Below are 19,558 nucleotides of genomic sequence, written 5' to 3' on the forward strand. Positions count from 1 at the left end.
GGGGGGGGGACTGGGCGCCAGGCCCCTCCCGGTCCCACCCGGCCCCGCCCCGGGCCCGCCCCGGCCCCCCTCTGACCTCCAGCTCCCCGTTCTCGGCGGCGTCGTGCAGCGGGGTCCCGCCCCACAGGTCTGCCGCGATCTCGCCGCCGTGCAGCAGGAGCCAGCTGAGCACTTTGGTGTGGCCGCGGCTGGCCGCGAAGTGCATGGCCGTGGCGCCCTCTTTGTCCTGCTCCGATAGGCTCACGTCGGTGCAGCTCACCTGGGCGGGAGGGGGCGGCGAAAGAGGGGCGGGGACTGGGCGCCAGGCCCCTCCCGGTCCCACCCGGCCCCGCCCCGGTCCCGCTCAGGCCCCGCGCTCACCAGCCACACGATGACCGGGCTGTGGCCCATCTGCGCCGCCGCGTGCAGCGGGGTCATGCCGTCGTGGGCGCGCACGTGCGGGTCCGCGCCGCACTCCTGCACCAGGTACTGCGTCACCTCCAGGTGGCCCTCCTGGCACGCCAGGTACAGGGGCGTGGCACCGTTCTTGGTTTGGGCATTCACTCCCCTGCGGAGACACAGCACCCACCCTAAGCTCTCAGCTCCTGTCCCTTTCCGGGAGGCCTGGAGGCCTGGGAGAGTGGGTTGGAAAGGGTCTAGTCACCGGGACCCTGCTGTCCTGACTCCCTCCGGGCTTAGTCCTGTATCACCCTCCTTCAGGGGTCCCTCTGGCTTGCCCACCCCCCTGCCAGCGGCCTCCTTTCTATAACGCACCACTGACTGAGCACCTCCCTGCCTTGGGTAAACAGTTGCTCCCTTTTATAAAGGTTTACAAGGACGAGGTGCCCTGGCCTCTCCCTACCTTTTCAGCCACAGCCAACCACTGTCACCGAGTCCCCAAACTTGCTGTGTCTGACCTCTGTGTCTTTGATCATGTCCTCCCTCCGTCTGGAATGCCTTTCCAGCCTCCTCCCTCTCCTTTGTTTTTGTTTTGTTTTGGCGTTTATTCTTCTCTTTTCTCTTTAAGACTCAGTACAGATACCTCCTCTGCCCGCCTCTGTGCCCCATGCTGCCCCGGGCCCACTCCATGTGAAATACAGCTCCCCACACCCTCATAGCATATGCTATCTGCTTTGGTAGAATTGCTTGCTTAACCTAAGTAACTCCATTTTACCCCCTGTCTGACCTGCAGACTACCCCCTCCTTCTGCACCAGAAACCGTTGACCTTCTCATAGAAACAAAAGCTGTTGCATAGAAACAGGAGCCACACACAGTGAACTATCACGTGGGAACAGGAGCCACACACAGTGAACTACCACGTGGGAACAGGAGCCACACACAGCGAACTACCACGTGGGTACAGGAACCATACACAGTGAACTATTATGTGGGAACATATGCAATGAAAAGTTGTTTACTTGATTGCTCTAACGGCTCGTTCTCGGCCTCTGTGACCTAGCTCCCTAGCTTTCTTTGTGCACCTGGACAAACCCGTGTGCCAACGGGATGTAGTTTTTGCCTTTAAAAACCCCACAAGACCAAAGCCCTATGACACTCTTCCTTGATTGCTCCTTGGGAGACGGTCACTGGCCAGCTGGAGTGAATCAACTGCCCTTTTCCGCACGAGTGGCGTGCAAGTGCATTCCTTATGGGAGGGGGCCTCACAACATTTTGGAGGCCCCAGCGAGATTCTTTCTCTTGTGAGTATATCCCTCCCTGCACTTATCTCCCAGGAGTAGATAGAGAAGCTGTTCCTCTTCTTCTCCCTTGGGGCAGATGGGGCACTTTACTCTCTCCCCAGGTAGGTGAGATCTCAGTAAGGGATGGTGCACCAATGGTTGGACTTAGTGGGAGGCTGGACGCAGCATTAAGTCCCCTAGTCCTTGGGCTCCTGAGATGTCGCTGGGCCCACTGGTAATTTGGATTTGGATTGGGGGCTTGCAAGTCAATAGGAATTGTGTTTCCATGTTCCTTGTTCGTCTTTGTCATTGTGATTGTTGTGCCTGTGGATATTTTAGAATAATTTTGGACGTGGCCACTTGTCTGTCTTTTGTGTGTTGCCAGTTGTGTGTCATTAACTGTGGTCTTATATAACAAATGGGACAAAATTCCTCCAAACAAGTCTATGGGACAACCCCCTTCCATACAGGTTTGGACTGATACAATCTCTGACAAGCCATCATGACTAAAAAGGTGCCTTAAAAAAAGGCCCAAGGTGAATGGAAATAGAACGCCATCTGTGCTTTTAACTAAGCCTTCTCTTCCAGCTTCTCTGAAGAAGAGCGCCTCCCCTACAGTGCCTCCCGTACTCTCTGATGCCTCAGAAGACCCAAGGTAGCTTTAAAAATTAAAAATAAGCTAAGAGTGTTTCCTTTAATAATTTATTCTCCCTTCACTGGAGAAGATTTAAAAATTTGGGGAAGGTTGATGATAAGTTAAACAGCAGTAGTTCATAACAGCAATGATTTAATCTCTGAATATACTGTAACCAAAGTAAAGAATTTGAAAAACTGTTGTAGGGCTGCTAGATTAGTCCCAGAATGTCAACCTCATTTTTGATTTATTGGCTTTTGTTACTTTATGTTCTGCTGACCTTATTGTTAAACACAGGTTTGTTTGTTATCTTTCCACTCATGGAGAAAAAGGGGAAAACATTACTTTTAAGTTAGTTGAAAGCACTAACTGACAAAACACTTCAGAAAAATGTGAATTAAGCAGCTAAGAAAGCATACTCTGGGGCCGGCCCGTGGCTCACTCGGTAGAGTGCGGTGCAGATAACACCAAGGCCCCGGGTTCGGATCCCATATAAGGATGGCCGGTTTGCTCACTGGATGAGCGTGGTGCTGACAACACCAAGTCAAGGGTTAAGATCCCCTTACCGGTCATCTTTTAAAATAAAAAATAAAAATAAAAAAAAGAAAGAAAGCATACTCTGTTCATTACTTAAAAATATATATATACAGGCCGGCCCGTGGCTCACTTGGTAGAGTGCGGTGCTGATAACACCAAGGCTGCAGGTTCGGATCCTATATAGGGATGGCCGGTTAGCTCACTGGCTGAGCGTGGTGTTGACAACACCAAGCCAAGGGTTGAGATCCCCTTACCGGTCATCTTTATTAAAAAAAAAAAAATATATATATATACATATATATATATATATCCTTGTTAACTCCACAGTGTAACAGTTGTCAGAGTCAACATTTAGGTAGATATAAATAAAATACTTAAGTGGTAGTGTAAATAGTTTTCAGGGCATACACATAGCTTTTTCCTAAAGAATTGCTCTGGCAACTTTGTTAACAACCAATTGACCAGAACTATGGGTGTATTTCTGGACTTTCTTTGCCTGTTTCCCATACTCAGAGTGGCACTGCCTCTCCCTGCCGTTCCTCCAACCACCCCCCTCGCTCCCCCACCTGATCTTCCCCTCTGCATACCTGGAGTGGCACTGCACACCAGTCCTCTCCCTGCCGTTCCTCCAAACTCCCCTCTTGCTCCAACATGCTCCCTTGCCTCCTGGAACTCCTCAAGACCAGGCTCCCTTCATGGTTTACAATTGGAAAAATCAAAATCCTTCTTTCTTAGAAAAACCGCAGGGCCTCATCTCCCTCCTGGAGACTGTTTTCCTTTACCCACCAGCCTGCATGGGATGATTGTCAGCAGCTCCTGCAGACTCTCTTCATGTCAAAAGAAAGCAAGTGGATCTGGGGGGAGGCCCTGAAAACTGTTACCGGTCACAATGGCTGACCCTCCGATGACCCCATTCACCTCGAATGCGTGTTCCCCTCTAACAGACCCGGGTGGGACCCAAACACGGACCAAGGTAAGGGGGCTCTCGACCTGTATCACCAGACTCTCCTTAGGGGACTCCGCACAGCAGCCCAGAAGCCCACTAACCTATCAAAAGTAAGAGAAACTATTCAGGGACCAAACAACCCCCCCACCACCACCGCTTTCCTGGAACACCTTAAGGAGGCTAACAGGACCTACACTCCTGTAGACCCTGAGACCCCAGAAAACCAGGCAGGTGATAAATATTGCCTTTGTTACCCAGTCAGCCCCAGACATTAGGAGAAAGCTTCAAAGACAGGAAGGATTTAAAGGAAAATTGTTACCTGAGCTGGCTGAAATTGCCCAGAGGGTCTTCAATGACAGGTATTCCAGAAGAGAAACAAACCAAAAAGCTAGATCTTAAGGATGCCTTCTTCAGCGTCCCGCTGGCCAAAGTAAGCCAACCTCTCTTTGCCTTTGAATGGACTGACCCTGGGAGGATACTCTGGACAATTAACTTGAACTCATCTCTCCCAAGGATTTTAAAATTCCCCAACCTTATTCGATGAAGCCCTTCAGCTTGTTAGTTGCCAAGATGTGAGGCATTGCCAAGGGGGTGCTCACCCAAGCCCTGGAACCATGGAAGAAGCCTATCACCTACCTCTCCAAGAGGTTGAACAGTGTAGCCACAGGATGGCCAACCTGTCTGTGAGCCATAGCGGCAACTGCTTTACTGATAAAAGAGGCCAACAAGACATATGCTTAGTGGACCCCCACTCTGTACAGACTCTTTTACAAAGTGCACCTGAACGTTGGCTCACCAACTCCTGCTTCACCCAGTATCAGGCTTTACTTCTAGATCAGCCCCTAAAAACCACAGCTCTAAATCCAGCTACCCTCCTCCTGGATGACAACCCATCCACGCCTGCCCATGACTGCCTCGGAACAATCGAGACTCTCCCAGGCCTCCGGCCGGACCTGACTAATATTCCCTGGACAGAGCGTAATGAAATGCTGTTCACTGATGGAAGCGGTTTCATCTCCAGTGGAATCAGGTATGCCGGGACAGCCATGGTAACTTTAGATCGGGTCATTTGGGCTCAAGCCTTAAGCCAAAGAACATCTGCTCAAAAGGCTGAACTCATAGCCCTAACACAGGCTTTAAAGCACGGAAAAGATAAAACTGTTAACATATATACTGACAACAGATATGCTTTTGCCACTGCCCATGTTCATGGGGCCTTATACAAACAGAGAGGACTGTTAACATCAGAAAATAAATAACTAAGTAAATAAATAAATAATAAAACAAAAACACTAGCCCTCCTTAAGGCCATATGGTATCCAAAAAGAGTGGCCACCATACATTGTCTGGGGCACTGAAAGATAACTCGTTTGAGACCCAAGGCAACGCTGCTACAGATTTGACTGCCAAAGAGGCCACGTTAAAACCAGTGGGGCCATTTGATTCTTTAATGGTCATTCCAGCACCTCAATTGCCACCGACTCACCATTGTACTAAAGAAGAAGTAAAACACGCTAAGATCTTAAAAGCCTCCAACAATGCCATGAATTAGAAAATTCTGCCGGACCACAGGACTTATTTGCCACAGGCTCTAGGCAGGTTGCCGATTAAACAGATACATCAAGGAACACACGTTGGATCCACAAAATTAACTGAACTTTTAAAAAATATTATTACATCCAAGATCTTGACAAAATAACAAAAGACATTGTTACCAGATATGAAATTTGTTCACAAGTAAATCCAGGGCCAAAATCAAGGCTGCCCTGGGCCAGCCCCGTGGCTCACTCGGGAGAGTGCGGTGCTGATAACACCAAGGCCACGGGTTCGGATCCCATATAGGGATGGCCGGTTCGCTCACTGGGTGAGCGTGGTGCTGACAACACCAAGTCAAGGGTTAAGATCCCCTTACCGGTCATCTTAAAAAAAAACAAAACAAAAACAAAATCAAGGCTGCCCATTGGAACCAGAACGCAAGGAACCAACCCTGGCGAACACTGGGAAATTGACTTCACAGAGGTAAAACCTGGACAATACTGGTGTCGCTACCTTTTGGTGTTCACAGACACTTTTTCTGGATGGGCAGAAGCCTTTCCTACCAAAACTGAAACCACTCAGATAACACTAAAAAATTGTTACAAAAATTGTCCCTAGATTCGGCCCACCTGTAACCTTGGGGTCTGACAATGGCCTGGCTTTCACAGCCCAAATTTCCCAATTATTAGCTAAAGCATTAAAAATAAATTGGAATTTACATCATATTTATAGGCCACAAAGTTCAGGACAGGTAGAATGAATGAAACGGACTTTAAAAGAAACATTTACCAAATTAAAACTAGAGACTGGTGAGAACTGGGTGGGCCTCCTTCCCTTTGCCCTCCTAAGGGCTAAATGCACCCCCTACATACAAGGAATTACACCCTCTCTGTTGCCCCACCTCAAAGATGACAAACTTGCTGAAATCACTAACCATGACCTTCTTCAGTCTGTGCCAGATTCACCCCTTGGTCAGAGAGGCCTACCCACCGACAAAAGCAATTGGTCAATTCTGCAAAAAGACCTCCTGAAATTTGAGAGGGGTTAAATCTATCGATCAATTTGGGAAAAATTGACATCTTAACAATATTGTCTTCTAGTCCATGAACATAAGATGTCTCTGCATTTATTTAGATTGTCTTTAATTTCTTTCTTTTTTTTTTTCCTTTTTGTCTTCTTTCGTGACCGGCAATGGGATCGCAACCCTCGGTGTCGCGCCCGCACCGCGCTCAACCAGTGAGCGGACCGGTCTCTATATGGGATCCGAACCCTCGGCAGGAGCGCCGCCACGCTCCCAAGCACTGCACTCTACTGCGTGAGCCACCGGGCCGGCCCACAGTGGCTTTCATTTCTATTAGCAGTATTTTGTAGTTTTCAACAGACAAGTCTTGCATGCTTTTGTTAAATTTGTTCCTAAACATTTTATTCTCTTCAATACTTCTGTGAGTGAAATTGCTAAGTTCATTTTCAGACTGTTCATGGCTAGTATGTAGAAGTACAATTGCTTTTTTCATTTTAATCTCAGGTCCTCAAACTTGCCAAACACGTTTAGTTCTACTAGCTGTTTGTATGGATTCCTCAGTATTTTCTGCACACAGGACCATACCATCTATGGATAAAGACAGTTTTACTTGTTCCTTTCCAATCTGGGCCTCCTCCTCTGTCATGAGCAGACTGGCTAGCATGCAATTCTGGCCCCATACCAGGCTGCATTAAAATGACAAGAATGGGCACGCTTGCCTTATTCCTCAGTTTATGGGAAAAGCACCCAGTTTTTCACCATTAAGTATGATGTTAGCTGTGGGCTTTTTGTAGATGCACTTTATTAGATTGAGAAAGGTGCTTACTATTCCTAATTTATTGAGAGTTTTTCCAATTAAATAACAATTCTAAAATGTAAATTGCTTTGATAAAAAGATTTACACCAAGTGGTCAATCTGACAGTATAGAAGGTTAATTTTTTCCTCTTTGCTGTGGTCATTGTGTCCTATGCAGAGGCTGGACCTATCTGAATGTGTGGCAGCAGCTGCATCCATATATAATCCACACAACCAGACTAACAAGGTGGATTATATATGGCTCTAGGGAAACCAGTTGTTTCTATACTAACCATTTGGGTGTTATTAAAGACAGCCCTGCATTAGTCAGAAAACACATTTTAAAAGGAGAAAAGTCATATAGTAATAATAAAAATTGATTTAAAAATCCTTTTTCCTGGTCACCTTGGTTAACGAACAATCAGTCAGACTCCTTGTTTTACATACTAAGTACAACAGTTTTAGGATGAATCAATGGTTTGATTCCTTCCTAAAGAGGAGTTGGTAATGAAATAGAGCTCCCTACACCCTCATAACATCCGCTATCTGCTTCTGTAGAATTGGCTTGCTTAACCTAAGTAACTCCATTTTACCCCCGTCTGACCTGCAGACTACCCCCACTTCTGCATGAGAAACCGTTGACCTTCTCATAGAAACAAAAGCCATTGCATAGAAACAGGAGCCATACACAGTAAACTATTATATGGGAACAGGAGCCACACACAGTGAACTATTACATGGGAACAGGAGCTACACACAGTGAACTATTACATGGGAACAGGAGCCACACACAGTGAACTATTACGTGGGAACATACACAATGAAAACTTGTTTGCTCGATTGCTCTAATGGCTCGTTCTCAGCCTTTGTGACCTAGCTCCCTAGCTTGCTTTGTGCACCTGGACAAACCCGTGTGCCAACGGAATGTAGTTTTTGCCTTTAAAAACCCCACAAGACCAGGGCCGGCCTGGTGGCGCACTCGGTAGAGTATGGTGCTTGGGAGCGCGGCAGCGCTCCTGCCAAGGGTTCGGATCCCATATAGAGACCGGTCCGCTCACTGGTTGAGCGCGGTGCGGGCGCGACACCGAGGGTTGCGATCCCGTTACCGGTCACGAAAAAAGACAAAAAACAAACAAACAAACAAACCCCCCACAAGACCAAAGCCCGACGCCGCTCTTCCTTGGTTGTACCTTGGGAGTCGGATGCTGGGCAGCTGGAGTGAATCAACTGCCCTTTTCTGCACGAGTGGCGTGCAATGCATTTCTTGTGGGAGGGTGGCTCACAACACATGGACAGCCTGTCATGCTTGGTTGACCATAACTGATTTTGGCCTTTGCTTCCCCCAGAAGACTTAGTTCGCAGAAGGCAGGATGGCAGGATTGCCAGATAAAACACAGGGTGCCCAGTTAAGTCTGAATTTCAGATGCACGACAAATGACAATTTAGTATATCCTGAATATTTTGTGGGACATACTCACAGTAAAACATTATCTATTTATCTGAAATTCAAAGTTAAGTGGTCATCCTGGGTTTTTTTGTCCTTGTTCTCGATCATCGGGGGACCCTGCGGTTGGCCACCATATGCTGAGCACTCCTGGCGTGCCACTGCGGTGCTACGGTACCAGCAGGTGGTTCTTCTTAAGTCCTGCTATCATTCCCATTTTGCAGAGGGGCGATTGAGGCTAGGGCCGCGTCTTGCCAAAGGTCACACAGCTGGTAAGTGGCATTCAAAGGCATGTCTGTCTATGTGATACAGAGCCTGGCTGGCAGTAGACATGCAGGAAGTAAGGACATGGAATGGAAGAGGAACAGGTGGCACCTGTGCCCCAGGGACTTCTCCTAGGCCTAGCTTTTGGCTGTCACTGCTCCGTATCATTGCTCCCCCAGCCCAGAGGGTCCTAACTAGAGAACTGGGAGCACCCATGGGGTGGAGCACTGCTGGGAACCGGGAAGCTGGCCTGGCCACTGGGCTGATGGGTGTGCACAGCGCAGGGTGCAATTACCAGAGTGGGGCACTAGGTGGAACCACAATCTACCCCAGACCCAGGAGCTGCCCCCCCCCCAAGTCCAAGAAGCTCAAGGGTGGGGGGAGGGGCGAGTGCGTCCCATCCCGCTCTGATCAGCCCTCTGTGCCCCTCTCGGGAAGGGCAATTCTTCCTCTGACTTCACGTCCTCCCCCGTCAGCCTCCCCCACTTCCCATCTATCCACCCACGACATCGATCCCACGCTCACCCCCCCACCCACGAAGCCTCCCTCACTCGGTGACTCATCCAATTGTAGGCCTGTCTGTCCATCCACACACACACCAGGCCACCCCCCCCTCCTCCATCTGCCCATTCACCCACCCTCTTGTGCCCAGCATGACTTAGCCCCTCTTCTGCCCCCCCGTCACCCCACACTGGGCACCCAGTCCCTTCCTCCTCGGTGTGGGTGACCCCCTCCCCAGACACAGAACTGCCATTTGCTAGGGATGATGCCAAGCCTGGCCCTGAGCAAGTTTGGGGAGGGGCAGGCACCATGCTGGCCTGTCCTTCAGCACCCCACCATGTCCAGAGCAGAGTGGGACCCACCCAGGTCATGGCACGAGGCAGACAGAAGACCCAGCCACACACTCTCCTCAGAAACACGCTGGCTCGTGGCCACCAGCCTCCATGCCCCAGTGCTGGCATGGCCCGCACACATGCACTCCCATGGCGGTGCGTCAGCAATGGCCTGTTTAATATTTCATGACCAACACTCAGTGGCCTGAATTATTCACCCCGTAACCAAGGCACAGCGAGTGCCGGGGTCCTGAGGAATGGAGGCTGGTAGGAGGCCCCGAGGTTCTCTCTGGGAAGCCCAAGGCAGTGTGCACCGCTCGAGGGGCCAGATTTGCCCTCCCAGCAACCCTCACTGGGCAGGTATCCATGACCAAGGGCTGCCCAGACAGCATGTCAGGGAGGCTGGTGCAAAGCACGATCTGAGCAGCAGGGGGCAGTGGTGTCCACAGCCTCCTGCCAGGCCACCAGCCAGCCCTCCCAGCCAGGGTCCCTGGCACAGAGTGAGCTCTCAGTAACCTAACTGCTCGAGCTTGTCACCTTTGTTATTAGTATTTCAGCCTCTGCACTCATGACTCCCATTCTAGAGCCAGAGCCTCCAGCCTGGGAGACCCCAGGATATGGCAGGTGAAGGGGAGGTCCTGGCCTCGTTATGGATGAGCAGAAGGAACAAAATAAAGATCCCATCACTGGAGAGATGACTTAATGATAGGACTAATACTAATAGTAATTAATAACAGTGACAGCAGCTACCATTTTTTGAATGTACTCTGTCCCGATCACCATGATTAGCACAATACCTACATTCTCTCATCTAGTCCCTGTAATGACCTTACGGAGCAGGTGTTAGCATTGTTTCCCCTTTGCAGATGAGGAAACTGAGGCACAGAGGGCTAAGATCACTTGATGAGAACGAGGCAGAGCCACGATTTGAGCACAGAGCCTGCTTCTGACTCCATCTGTTCTGTGTCCACACCTCTGCTGCTTTCTACCCTTCCCTGGGAGCTCCAGGGGGTGGGCCCAGGCTCTGGCATAGAGAAGACCCAGGTGTGAGTCCTACACCTGCAAGCCATGCTGAGGTCTCGCTTCTATCTCTGTGTTCCCAAACCAGTACATGCAGGTGGTCTTATGCAGTAGCTGAGACACCTTGTGCCTGGCACCCGGCACGTCCCTGGAGGTGGGAGCCATCCTTGCACTGTAAGACTCTTTGTTCCTGTGCCTGGGAGGACCAGCCACCGAGATGGGAGGTCACTGCTGGCCTGGGGTGTCTAGGCCCTGCCAAGCATGGGTCAGGCCAGGCATCATTTCTGCTGTAGGGAGACAGTGCCTGGAGGGGAGGGGAGAGAATTGGGGGAAACCTTAGGGGAAAGCTACGGGAAACCTCCAGACCCCTGCCCAGCTCCAGCCCATCAAGTTTCAGCCCCGACCACAGAGACACCCACAGGAAAATATTCCCAGACCAAGCCCCTGCCCTTGCCCAAGCCTCTGCCCACCTCCTTCACCAGCCAGGCCTTCTCTGCTTCCTTTGCTGGGCCCTCGGCCCCTGCCCGACCCTCAAAAGTCAACATGTCCCTGGGCTTCCTTCTCCTTCCTAAGGGACTCTTCCCTGGTGAGGTCCCCTACTTCCTGGGGCCCACGGCCACCTGTTTACTCAATGCCGCTCACCTCTCTAGCTTGGACCTGCCTCTCCATCTGGTCCCTACCTCAGGCCACTCATCTATTTGCACATCAAACAGGCTTCTGGAGCTTTACATGCCTACAGCAGACCTCTTCATTTTCTCCCTCAACCGCCACCCCCTGCCAACCCCGTCTCAGTAAAGGACACCACACCACCCTCCTCTTTGAGCCCAAATTCTAGGAAGCTTTGGAGACCTTTGACCCAAGCCCTCTGAGTAGGTCAGAGGCTCCATAGTGATGATCATATAAATCGCGATATTTTTTCTTTCCTCTTGGGAAAAAAGATGATGTGGCCAAACTGTAACTATTAAGCACGTCTCCTCTGATCACACAAAAGAAACATGGGCTGCTCTGGAGGGGGGGTGGGAAATCTCCATTTAAGATTCGTGCCCATTTGCAGAGAACATTGCCACAAGGAAGGAGTGATCTGCCCACAGAATCAGACCAGGTCAAAGAACAACATTCCAGCGGCCCTTCCCACTGCCAATAATTTCTGCCCCGAGGGAAGTCACAAAGGGGCTGACGCCTAGAGGGTCAGCTCTCGCTGTGGGCTGAGGCTGCTCCGGATAGACAGTCACTGAGCCTCTGGCAGCTCTATGTCTCCTGGTGTCCTCCAGTCATGCCTCCTGATTCATATTAAAAGAACCCAAGTAAGACCTGGCTCAGGGAAGAAAGGCAGCCCTGACTTGAGGAAGGTTCTAGAACAGTCAGCTTACACCACAATCCATCAGCGAGCCTGGAATATCTCCAGAAGTCTACACTTGCCTGCAACTCTTGCAGCCTCCCGGACCTTCCTCCTGGTCTTCGATCCCCCTCAGGCCTCTGCACCCACCAGTGCTGCCAGCCAGCCGTGCTCTCAGGGCAGAGCTCTGCACGGCGGGTCCTCTTTCTATTCAGCTCTCAGGTCTCACCTCCACAGAGAGGCCGTCCCTGACCCCCTCAACTTAAAGAACACCCCATTGCTACCTGCCAAACTGTTCTGTTTCACTATATAGTGCTCGTTACTCCTGAATCATCTTGTTCCTTTTTTCATTCAGTCCACAGGGCTGCCGCATGCCGAGCTGGGGACAGCAGGAAAACAGCAGAGCCCCTGCCCTCTCTGATCTGGCTTCCGTGGGGCTGCGGACAGCAGGCCAGTACACGCGGGGACAGGAGGCATGCGGATGTGCACGGGGCACGCCACGTCCCTCGCGCTGACAGGTGGGGCGGCCAGGTGCGCTTGGTTGCCACTTGTTGACTGAACAAACTTGAGTGACTGAGCAGGGACAGCCAGGCCAGGAGCTGTGAGCTGCCTCCTCTCAGCAGCCTTGGCCTGGGAGGGCAGGGGAGGGCCACCTGCAAAGGGAGCTGTCTGTCCTCACACGCAGGGAGCTGTAGGCAGAGCCAGAGGAGACCCGGGCATCCCAGACTCGTCATTCATTCAACAGATGTTTAGCATGTGTCAGGCACGGGGCATCAGAGTGGGGAAGACAGTAAGGAAACACGCAGGTCACACGGAATGCAATGCCAGCGAACCATGACAGCAGAGATGGTGGGGAGAGCCGGGCAGGGTAGGCCTAGGAGCGGGTGTGTGTGGTTGGGATGGTGACTGTTTGCAAGAGGCTGAGGGCCAGCCTCGCTGAGAAGGTGAGATCTCCCTGCAGACTTGAAAGAGGGCTGGGAGCAGCGTGGGCTCACTGGGGAAGAGCTGCAGGCGGGGGGCATAGCCTGTGCACGGCCCGAGGACAGTGGCCTGCGGGAGGAGCAGTGAAGGGGGACGGAGGACAGGGAGGGGGGCAAGGTAAGCTGTGGGGACAGGGGAGCAACTGGGAGTGGGGGCAGAGTGAGAAGGGAGGGCCTCTGGGCCACTGTGAGGAAGTGGCCTTCCCTGTCATTGAGTCCAGAGCCTGTGGACAGTCCAGCAGTCGGACTCACACTTTCAAGGGCTTTGGGAAGAGTTGGACGGGCAAGGACAAGGGACAAGGCAGGGGGATGAGGCAGAGGCCATCAAAAGGTTAGATGACAGGCTGGGACCAGGAGCTGCTGGTGGGAAAACAAGATGGGGGTGATGGCCCCTCTCCCCAGTGAGATGGGCTTCTCCGACTCCACCAAGCCTTCCTTGCTCAGAACCCCCACCTGGGTGCGGGGGCAAGGACCACACTGACTTCCCCAGTATGGATGTGCCAGTGCAGGCCCTGCTGCCCAGGAGACCTGACAAACACCAAGGGTCGACCTGGGGGGAGGTAATTAAGAATGAATGAGCCCCCGCTGCCTGTGGCAGACACAGGGGCCCAGCAGGTAAGGGACAGCCCTGGGCCCAGGCAGAGCCTCCAGCCTTCTGAGGTGGACAGCTGAGCCATGAGCCCTGCGTCCTGCTGGGACCCTTCAGGCTTGGCTGGGCTGCAGGAGCAGCCAGGCTCCAGGAAACTTTACACTAAGGAAGGAAAGAGGGGAAGACCCAGTGAACGAGAGAGGCCCTGAGAGATCAGGGCCTGGACCAGGGGTATGAGAGGGACGGATCCAGAGTGGGATGCAGTTTGCCCAAGGCCACACAGCAAACCAGTGGTGACCACACACCATTCTTGCATCTGTCAGTTCCAAAAGGCAGGGACATTTATCTGTTTCACTAGTGTGTCCCCAGCACTGAAAATAGTGCCTGGCACATAGTAGATGCTCAGCAAACATTAGTTGAATGAGTCGATCTGTAATATGGGCTGATTATAGAGCTACTGCCTAGGTGGTTGTGAGGCTCAGATGATACTGCGTGGAGCTGGTGCCAGGCCCCTAGTGGGCCCTTAGCAGGTAGGAGCTGTTCTGGGTTTATTCTGACTTCTGGCTAGGGCACTTTCTGTCAGGTCCAGGGACTGGGGGAGGCCTTGGGGGAAGGAGATACCTGCAGGGAGCTAGAGTTGATAACAGCTTTGGGCCGACTGGTTTTCCAGCTTCTGTGATTGGCAGAGCCCAGGAACCAGAGAAGAGCCTGGAGCCTCCCCGCTCTCCCCAGCCTAGAAGCTCAGGCTTCTAGATCCCAACTGAGCCTGGGGTTGCCCTCCAGCAACTCAGGCCCCAGCAGCCAGAGCAGACATGGCAGAAACAGAGGGAGCATGAGGTGGCTCCTGGGCCCCAGGACCCTGCAGGAGGGTAGTCAAGGGCTTTGAGGGCTGTGTGCTCCTCGTCCCTTCTCAGTCTGCCACAGCTGGGGATCCGGACACCTCATTCCCACCCACCAACCACTAGCGCTCCTGCCCAGGAGGGTCAGCCGCCTGACTCCATCCCCCCCAGACCCAGGGCCTTGGACAGCTCCAGCCCAGCTCCTGCCAGCCCCCTTGCTACAGGCATCATAGAGGGAGGGTACCCACAGAGGCAGCAGCCTCCGGGGTCACTGTGGCAAGTCCCCTGCTTCTGGGAAGATTTGGCCCAATGAACCGGGAAAGACTAGAGGAAAGGTGGGGTGTGTGCAGTTTTCCTGCAACTTCAAGCTCTTTCTAACACCCCAAGGTATAGCCCTGGCATTAGCTAGGCCATCCCCTAATGCTGCCCAGCCTTCCAGCTTCTCTGCAGCTTGTCACTGTCAAGGCCACCCACAGCCTCCCTGGGCAGGATCAAGTTTCCCACCCATAGGTATGGGAGCCTTTCCTCCCTTGCTGGAGAGACTGAGCCCTTGTGAATAATTCACAGCAATTCACAGCAGGCCTGGGAGGCTCATGAGAACACCAAGCCTGGGCTGCCTGGGTCCTCTGATTGGGCCCTGTGGCCTGGGACAGCCCAAGTCCCTGCCCTCCCCAGCTCCCAGCCCTGGTGTCCACAGCCATGAAGAGCGTGGGGAGGAGTCTCCACCCCAAAGTAGGAAACTAAGTGTGCACACCAGCCCCGGACCCCAATTCCCAGCCACCCCCTCCTGCCTGAGCCCAGCCTGGCAACCACCCAAAAGTGCCTCCTTATCAGCCCAGCCCCACGTTGCTGCAGGGAATGGAGCCCAAGCCTCTGTCCACCTCCCTGAGATTCATGACTCCTGGGGGGCTGGTGGCTCATCAGCCCAGGCCATCTGGCCATGGAGTTGGCACCAGGGCCCAACCATGCCCAGCACCTGCTATGGCCTTAAGGCGGTCAGAGTCCCCAAGGCCCAAAGCCCATGAGGGTTTTCCATGGCACAGCCAGAGTCCTTTTAAGGCCTGTCCTCCCAGCTGGTTGCGGGATCATGGCTCGTCCTAGGCCCTGGCTTCTCAGTGGGAGGGCTCATGGGCCAGCGTTCCTCATCAGCACTTGCAGGGGGTGGGCTGGGAGCCCTCCCAGTTCACGCTGCTGGGCTATGCTGGACCTGCCATCAGCCCAGCCTTCTGGGGCACACCATGAGCGATGGGGCAGCTGGCAGGGGTGGGAGGGCCTCCTTCCTTTGCTCGAAGTGAGGGGGTGGGATGGATGCATCCGATTCGCCAACTGGGGTGGGGACATGTCACAGGGGCCGCTCCCAGGCCCCAACCTGGACAGTCTTACTCAGGAGTCCAGGACAAAGCCTTCCACAGGTACTGACCAGTACCAGGTCAGGACCCTGCACTCAAGGGTCTCTGGGGCCTTCCTACTCTAAATCCCACTGACTTTGACATGACCCAAACCCTAGCTTGTCTGGAAGCAGAGAGACATGCCAAAGCAGCCACCAAGTGGCCCCTGGTAGGAACCCCAGGTACAGTACCTGCTGGGTCTCCTACTAACCAAACCAGGGAACCCCTTGCTTCATAAGGACAGAACCAGCTCACCCTGTCCTGGGCTGAGGGGACAACTGGAGCCCAGCCTGGTGGGTCTCAGGGCCAGCCTACATCCATGCCAGAATACCTGGGCCCAGGAGGCTGCCAGCTACAGCCACCCTGCCATAGGGCCATGTGGCTGGACTGGCCTCCAGCCTGTTCCCTGGTGGCCAGTAGCCTTGCAGGTGTCCTCAGGAATGGAGCAGTGGTGGGGACAGGCCACGCCTTCCCACTTGTAGCTCCTCTCCTCCCAAGGCGGGGTCCACTTTCGTGGCTTATGTTCCAGGCACCTACTCAGACCGACGAGGTCAGTGGTCAGAGCCCCCACCCGGCTCAGGCACTGGTGTCCCACTCCCTCAGACAGGGTCTGGGCAACTTTCCTCCAGGACCCCTGCCTCCTCCTCCCCCAGACTCCCATACTCAGCCCCATTCTTCCACATGCCCCCACCCCGCCCAGGGAGCTCCCAGCCCATCACTTCCTCAGACCAGCCACTCAGGCTGAGAGCCCTGGGAGGTCTGGGAGCCCTGCCCCCACCTTGGTAGTGGGAAAGGGCAGAGGGGCCACAAGAAGGACACGTTCTGTGTGGCCTAGCCAGCGGCTAAGGGCCGGGGGGGGGAGTGTCTGGGAGGGGCACCTGTCTCCCTTAACTGCTTGATGACTGATGTGGTTCCTGCTCCAAGGGGCCTAAGGGGTGCCCCTGCCCCTGCCAGCCCCCACCTCACGTAGAACTGTCTTGCAGATGAGAACAGCCAGAGCTAGAGGGCCACCTGCTATAGTCTGCTGTGTCCTGGGGGGAGCACATGCTCTCGGCCTTTGTGCCCGGCCTCCCAAGCCCAGTGCATGCTGCCAGGGCTGCTGAGGACTCGGGGGGGCACTGCTTGCAGGCTCTGGAGCTGGTAGCTGTGGGCAGCCCCTGAAGGAGAGACACTCCAGCTTGGGTAGGAGCTCTCTCTGGCCTAGCCCTCTGGCCACTAGGATGGCCACTGGAGGAGTCACTCACCCAGAATGCTGGAGACATGCTGCAGACCCCAGGCATCCCCCAGAGCCCTGGCCCACCCCACTCAGAGGCTTCCTCAAGAGGGGTGTCCTTACTCAGGGTAGTGCCTGATGAGAAGCCTCAGGGAGGGGAAGTCTCCTTTGGCGGCAGCATAGTGGACAGGCAGGGCGCCCATGTCTGTGGCCACGGTGGGGTCCCCACCGCCATGATGCAGCAGCCAGTTCACCACCTCGGGGTGGCCGAAGCGGGCAGCCAGATGCAGAACTGTGGCACCAGAATTGTCTTTGTCCTATGGGAGAAGAGCCAGTTAAAGTCCTAAAGCTTTGAGTTGCCCCCCCTTCCCCAAGGCTTGGGCCACTCCCAGCATCCCACCAGCCAGGGGACAGTTCTGTCCCCTCTGCCCTCCCTGGAGGGGGTGGCCAGGCCTCACTCAGCAATGTTCCCTGGGGTTGAGCTGATCCTGGGAGTTCAAATTGTTTCTGTCCTCAAGCAACTAATTGGCCCTCTCTGAACCTCAGTCCATAAGCAGCGCCACTAGGCTGGGATTTTGGAGGCCTGCGGGTCATGATTGCAAAGTGCCCGCACACAGTAGGCTCTCAGGATGGGGCACCCTTGTTGTCATAGCTGGAGACCTGGCTCCAGGCCTAGGGCTACAGCCCCTAACACCCAGGGACACAGGGAATGCCTGAATAAGTGTCACTGGGTGGAGCAGGGCCAGGAAGGGTAGGCTGTAGGGGCTGCACAGGCTGGCATCAGGATTGTTGGGGGCACCCCCTGCATCCAACCCTTGCCCCTCCCTCTTCCCCCTCCCCAGGTGTCACGTGGGAACAGAGGCTCCACCTTGGTGCATCTCTAACAACCCACCCTCAGTGCAGAAAACTGCCTCTCAGCAGACTTCCCTGTTCCCGGCCACAGGAACAGGCTGTGTGTCCTTGCCCCTGTGGAGGGGGAGGTTTCTGGGTACTGGTGGGCAGGAACTGGGGCAGTCAGCCAGTGGTGGTAGGTGCGGACTAGTGGCAGCCCCTAGGAGGGGCTTGGGCAAGACACCCCCACCCCAGAGGGAACGGGGCCAGAGGTCTGGGTCCAGAACTGCTGAATGGGTCATCTGTGCACACCCCATCATGTGTGTCTGTTGGGCAAGGGGCCAGCAGCGGGGGCTGCTTATGGGACTTGGGCAAGGAAGAGAATCACCGAGAAGCCAGACGTCTGACTCAGAGGCTGGTGCATTTGGGAAAGTGGGCACCAGTCTTAGAACAGAACAACCTCCCAGCACAGAGGACAACAGAGAGGTGGGCCGGGACAGGGGAAGGGGCTGGGGCAGCAGTGAGGGGTGGACACAGTTCACTAGGGTCATGGAAATGAAGCCTCTCAGCCCTGCCTTGCCCAGCGAGAGGGCACTGTGGGGACAGATGTGGCCAAGGCAGTGGGAACTGGTGAGAGACCCAGAGCTTGAAGGAAAGTGAATCTCGGTGGGAAGAGAACCTCTGAGGACCCAATAAAAAATGCAAAGAAAAGGGGACACAGAGGGTACTGGGGGGCCACAGGGCATGAGTGGTAAGTCATTTGTCAGACTGTGGGGATGGGGACAGCACACTGGCTGTCCCCTAACTAGTCATGGAAGAGGATGGGGTGGAGAATAAGTGGCCAATAGGAAGCCAAGGACCATGCCGAGGCCCCTCCCGTAAGCCCAGGGGGGACCAGGGACTGGTTCAGTCTGTCCCCCTGAGCCTCCTGGCTAGAGGTGATCCAAGCAGGACCATGATGACATATGTCCTGACCCCCAGCTCTTGAGAAGAGCCCTCCTTCCACTGGGCCTTGGGGACTGTGGGTCTGAGGTTTCCTGGGGTCCTGAGGGCTCTGGGTCTCTGGGTGGTGGTGGCAGTCAGGAAAGGGCCTAGGCCTATGGGCTCCGGCCTGTCCCCGAGGAACCAATAGCTGTGTAGGGCCAGGAGCCTCGCATGCTGTGACCCGTACCCTAAAGCTGCTTATCTCCCAGGGATGGAGGTCATTCCCTCCCACCTGCTGGGGCTGGAGGGCGGGAGACTTGATAAGCTGGGCACAAGGCCACTTGCTTCTTCCAGTTCCTCTGCAGTGGCAAGGAAGGCCTCTGGCCAGGGCTGGACACTGGGATCAGGGAGTCATGCCACCTCCCAAAGAGTGGGCATGGGCTACATGGCCAAGAGCTCCTGATAACAGGGCCTGCGAGGAGATAAGGGGCATCTCCCAGGAAGGGTGCGGGGTGGGTCTGGCCATCTTGAGGACACAGCAAGCCAGCTTAGAGCTGCCCGTGCCTCCTCCCCTTCCATCTCCAGTTAACCTCTGGTCTTCCTAAGCAGAAAGTCAATTCTGGTTCCTCCCTCCGTTGGCTACCCCCAGAATACCACCCAAATCCCTAGCCTCAGCTTACGAGACCCTCTGGGCTGGCCCTGGCAGTTTCTGCCACGCTCCCCCCCCCCCCCCCCCCCCCCCCCCCCCCCCCCCCCCCCCCCCCCCCC

The 19,558-nt window shown here is 54.2% G+C and overlaps 1 protein-coding gene across 1 annotated transcript in view; it reads right to left on the reverse strand.

The window, feature by feature from the left end:
- Positions 1 to 19,558, reverse strand: part of ESPN (espin) — a gene marked incomplete at its 5' end in the record, with an annotated part of 38,294 nt that overhangs the window by 17,025 nt on the left and 1,711 nt on the right. Inside the window, 3 exons of the mRNA XM_008567022.1 lie at positions 77 to 259; positions 361 to 547; positions 17,159 to 17,352. Coding sequence (XP_008565244.1) covers positions 77 to 259; positions 361 to 547; positions 17,159 to 17,352 — 564 coding nt within the window. The remainder of the gene's footprint in view (positions 1 to 76; positions 260 to 360; positions 548 to 17,158; positions 17,353 to 19,558) is intronic.

The sequence above is a fragment of the Galeopterus variegatus genome, unplaced genomic scaffold (assembly GCF_000696425.1).
Source record: "Galeopterus variegatus unplaced genomic scaffold, G_variegatus-3.0.2 Scaffold284, whole genome shotgun sequence".
Lineage (NCBI taxonomy): Eukaryota > Metazoa > Chordata > Mammalia > Dermoptera > Cynocephalidae > Galeopterus > Galeopterus variegatus.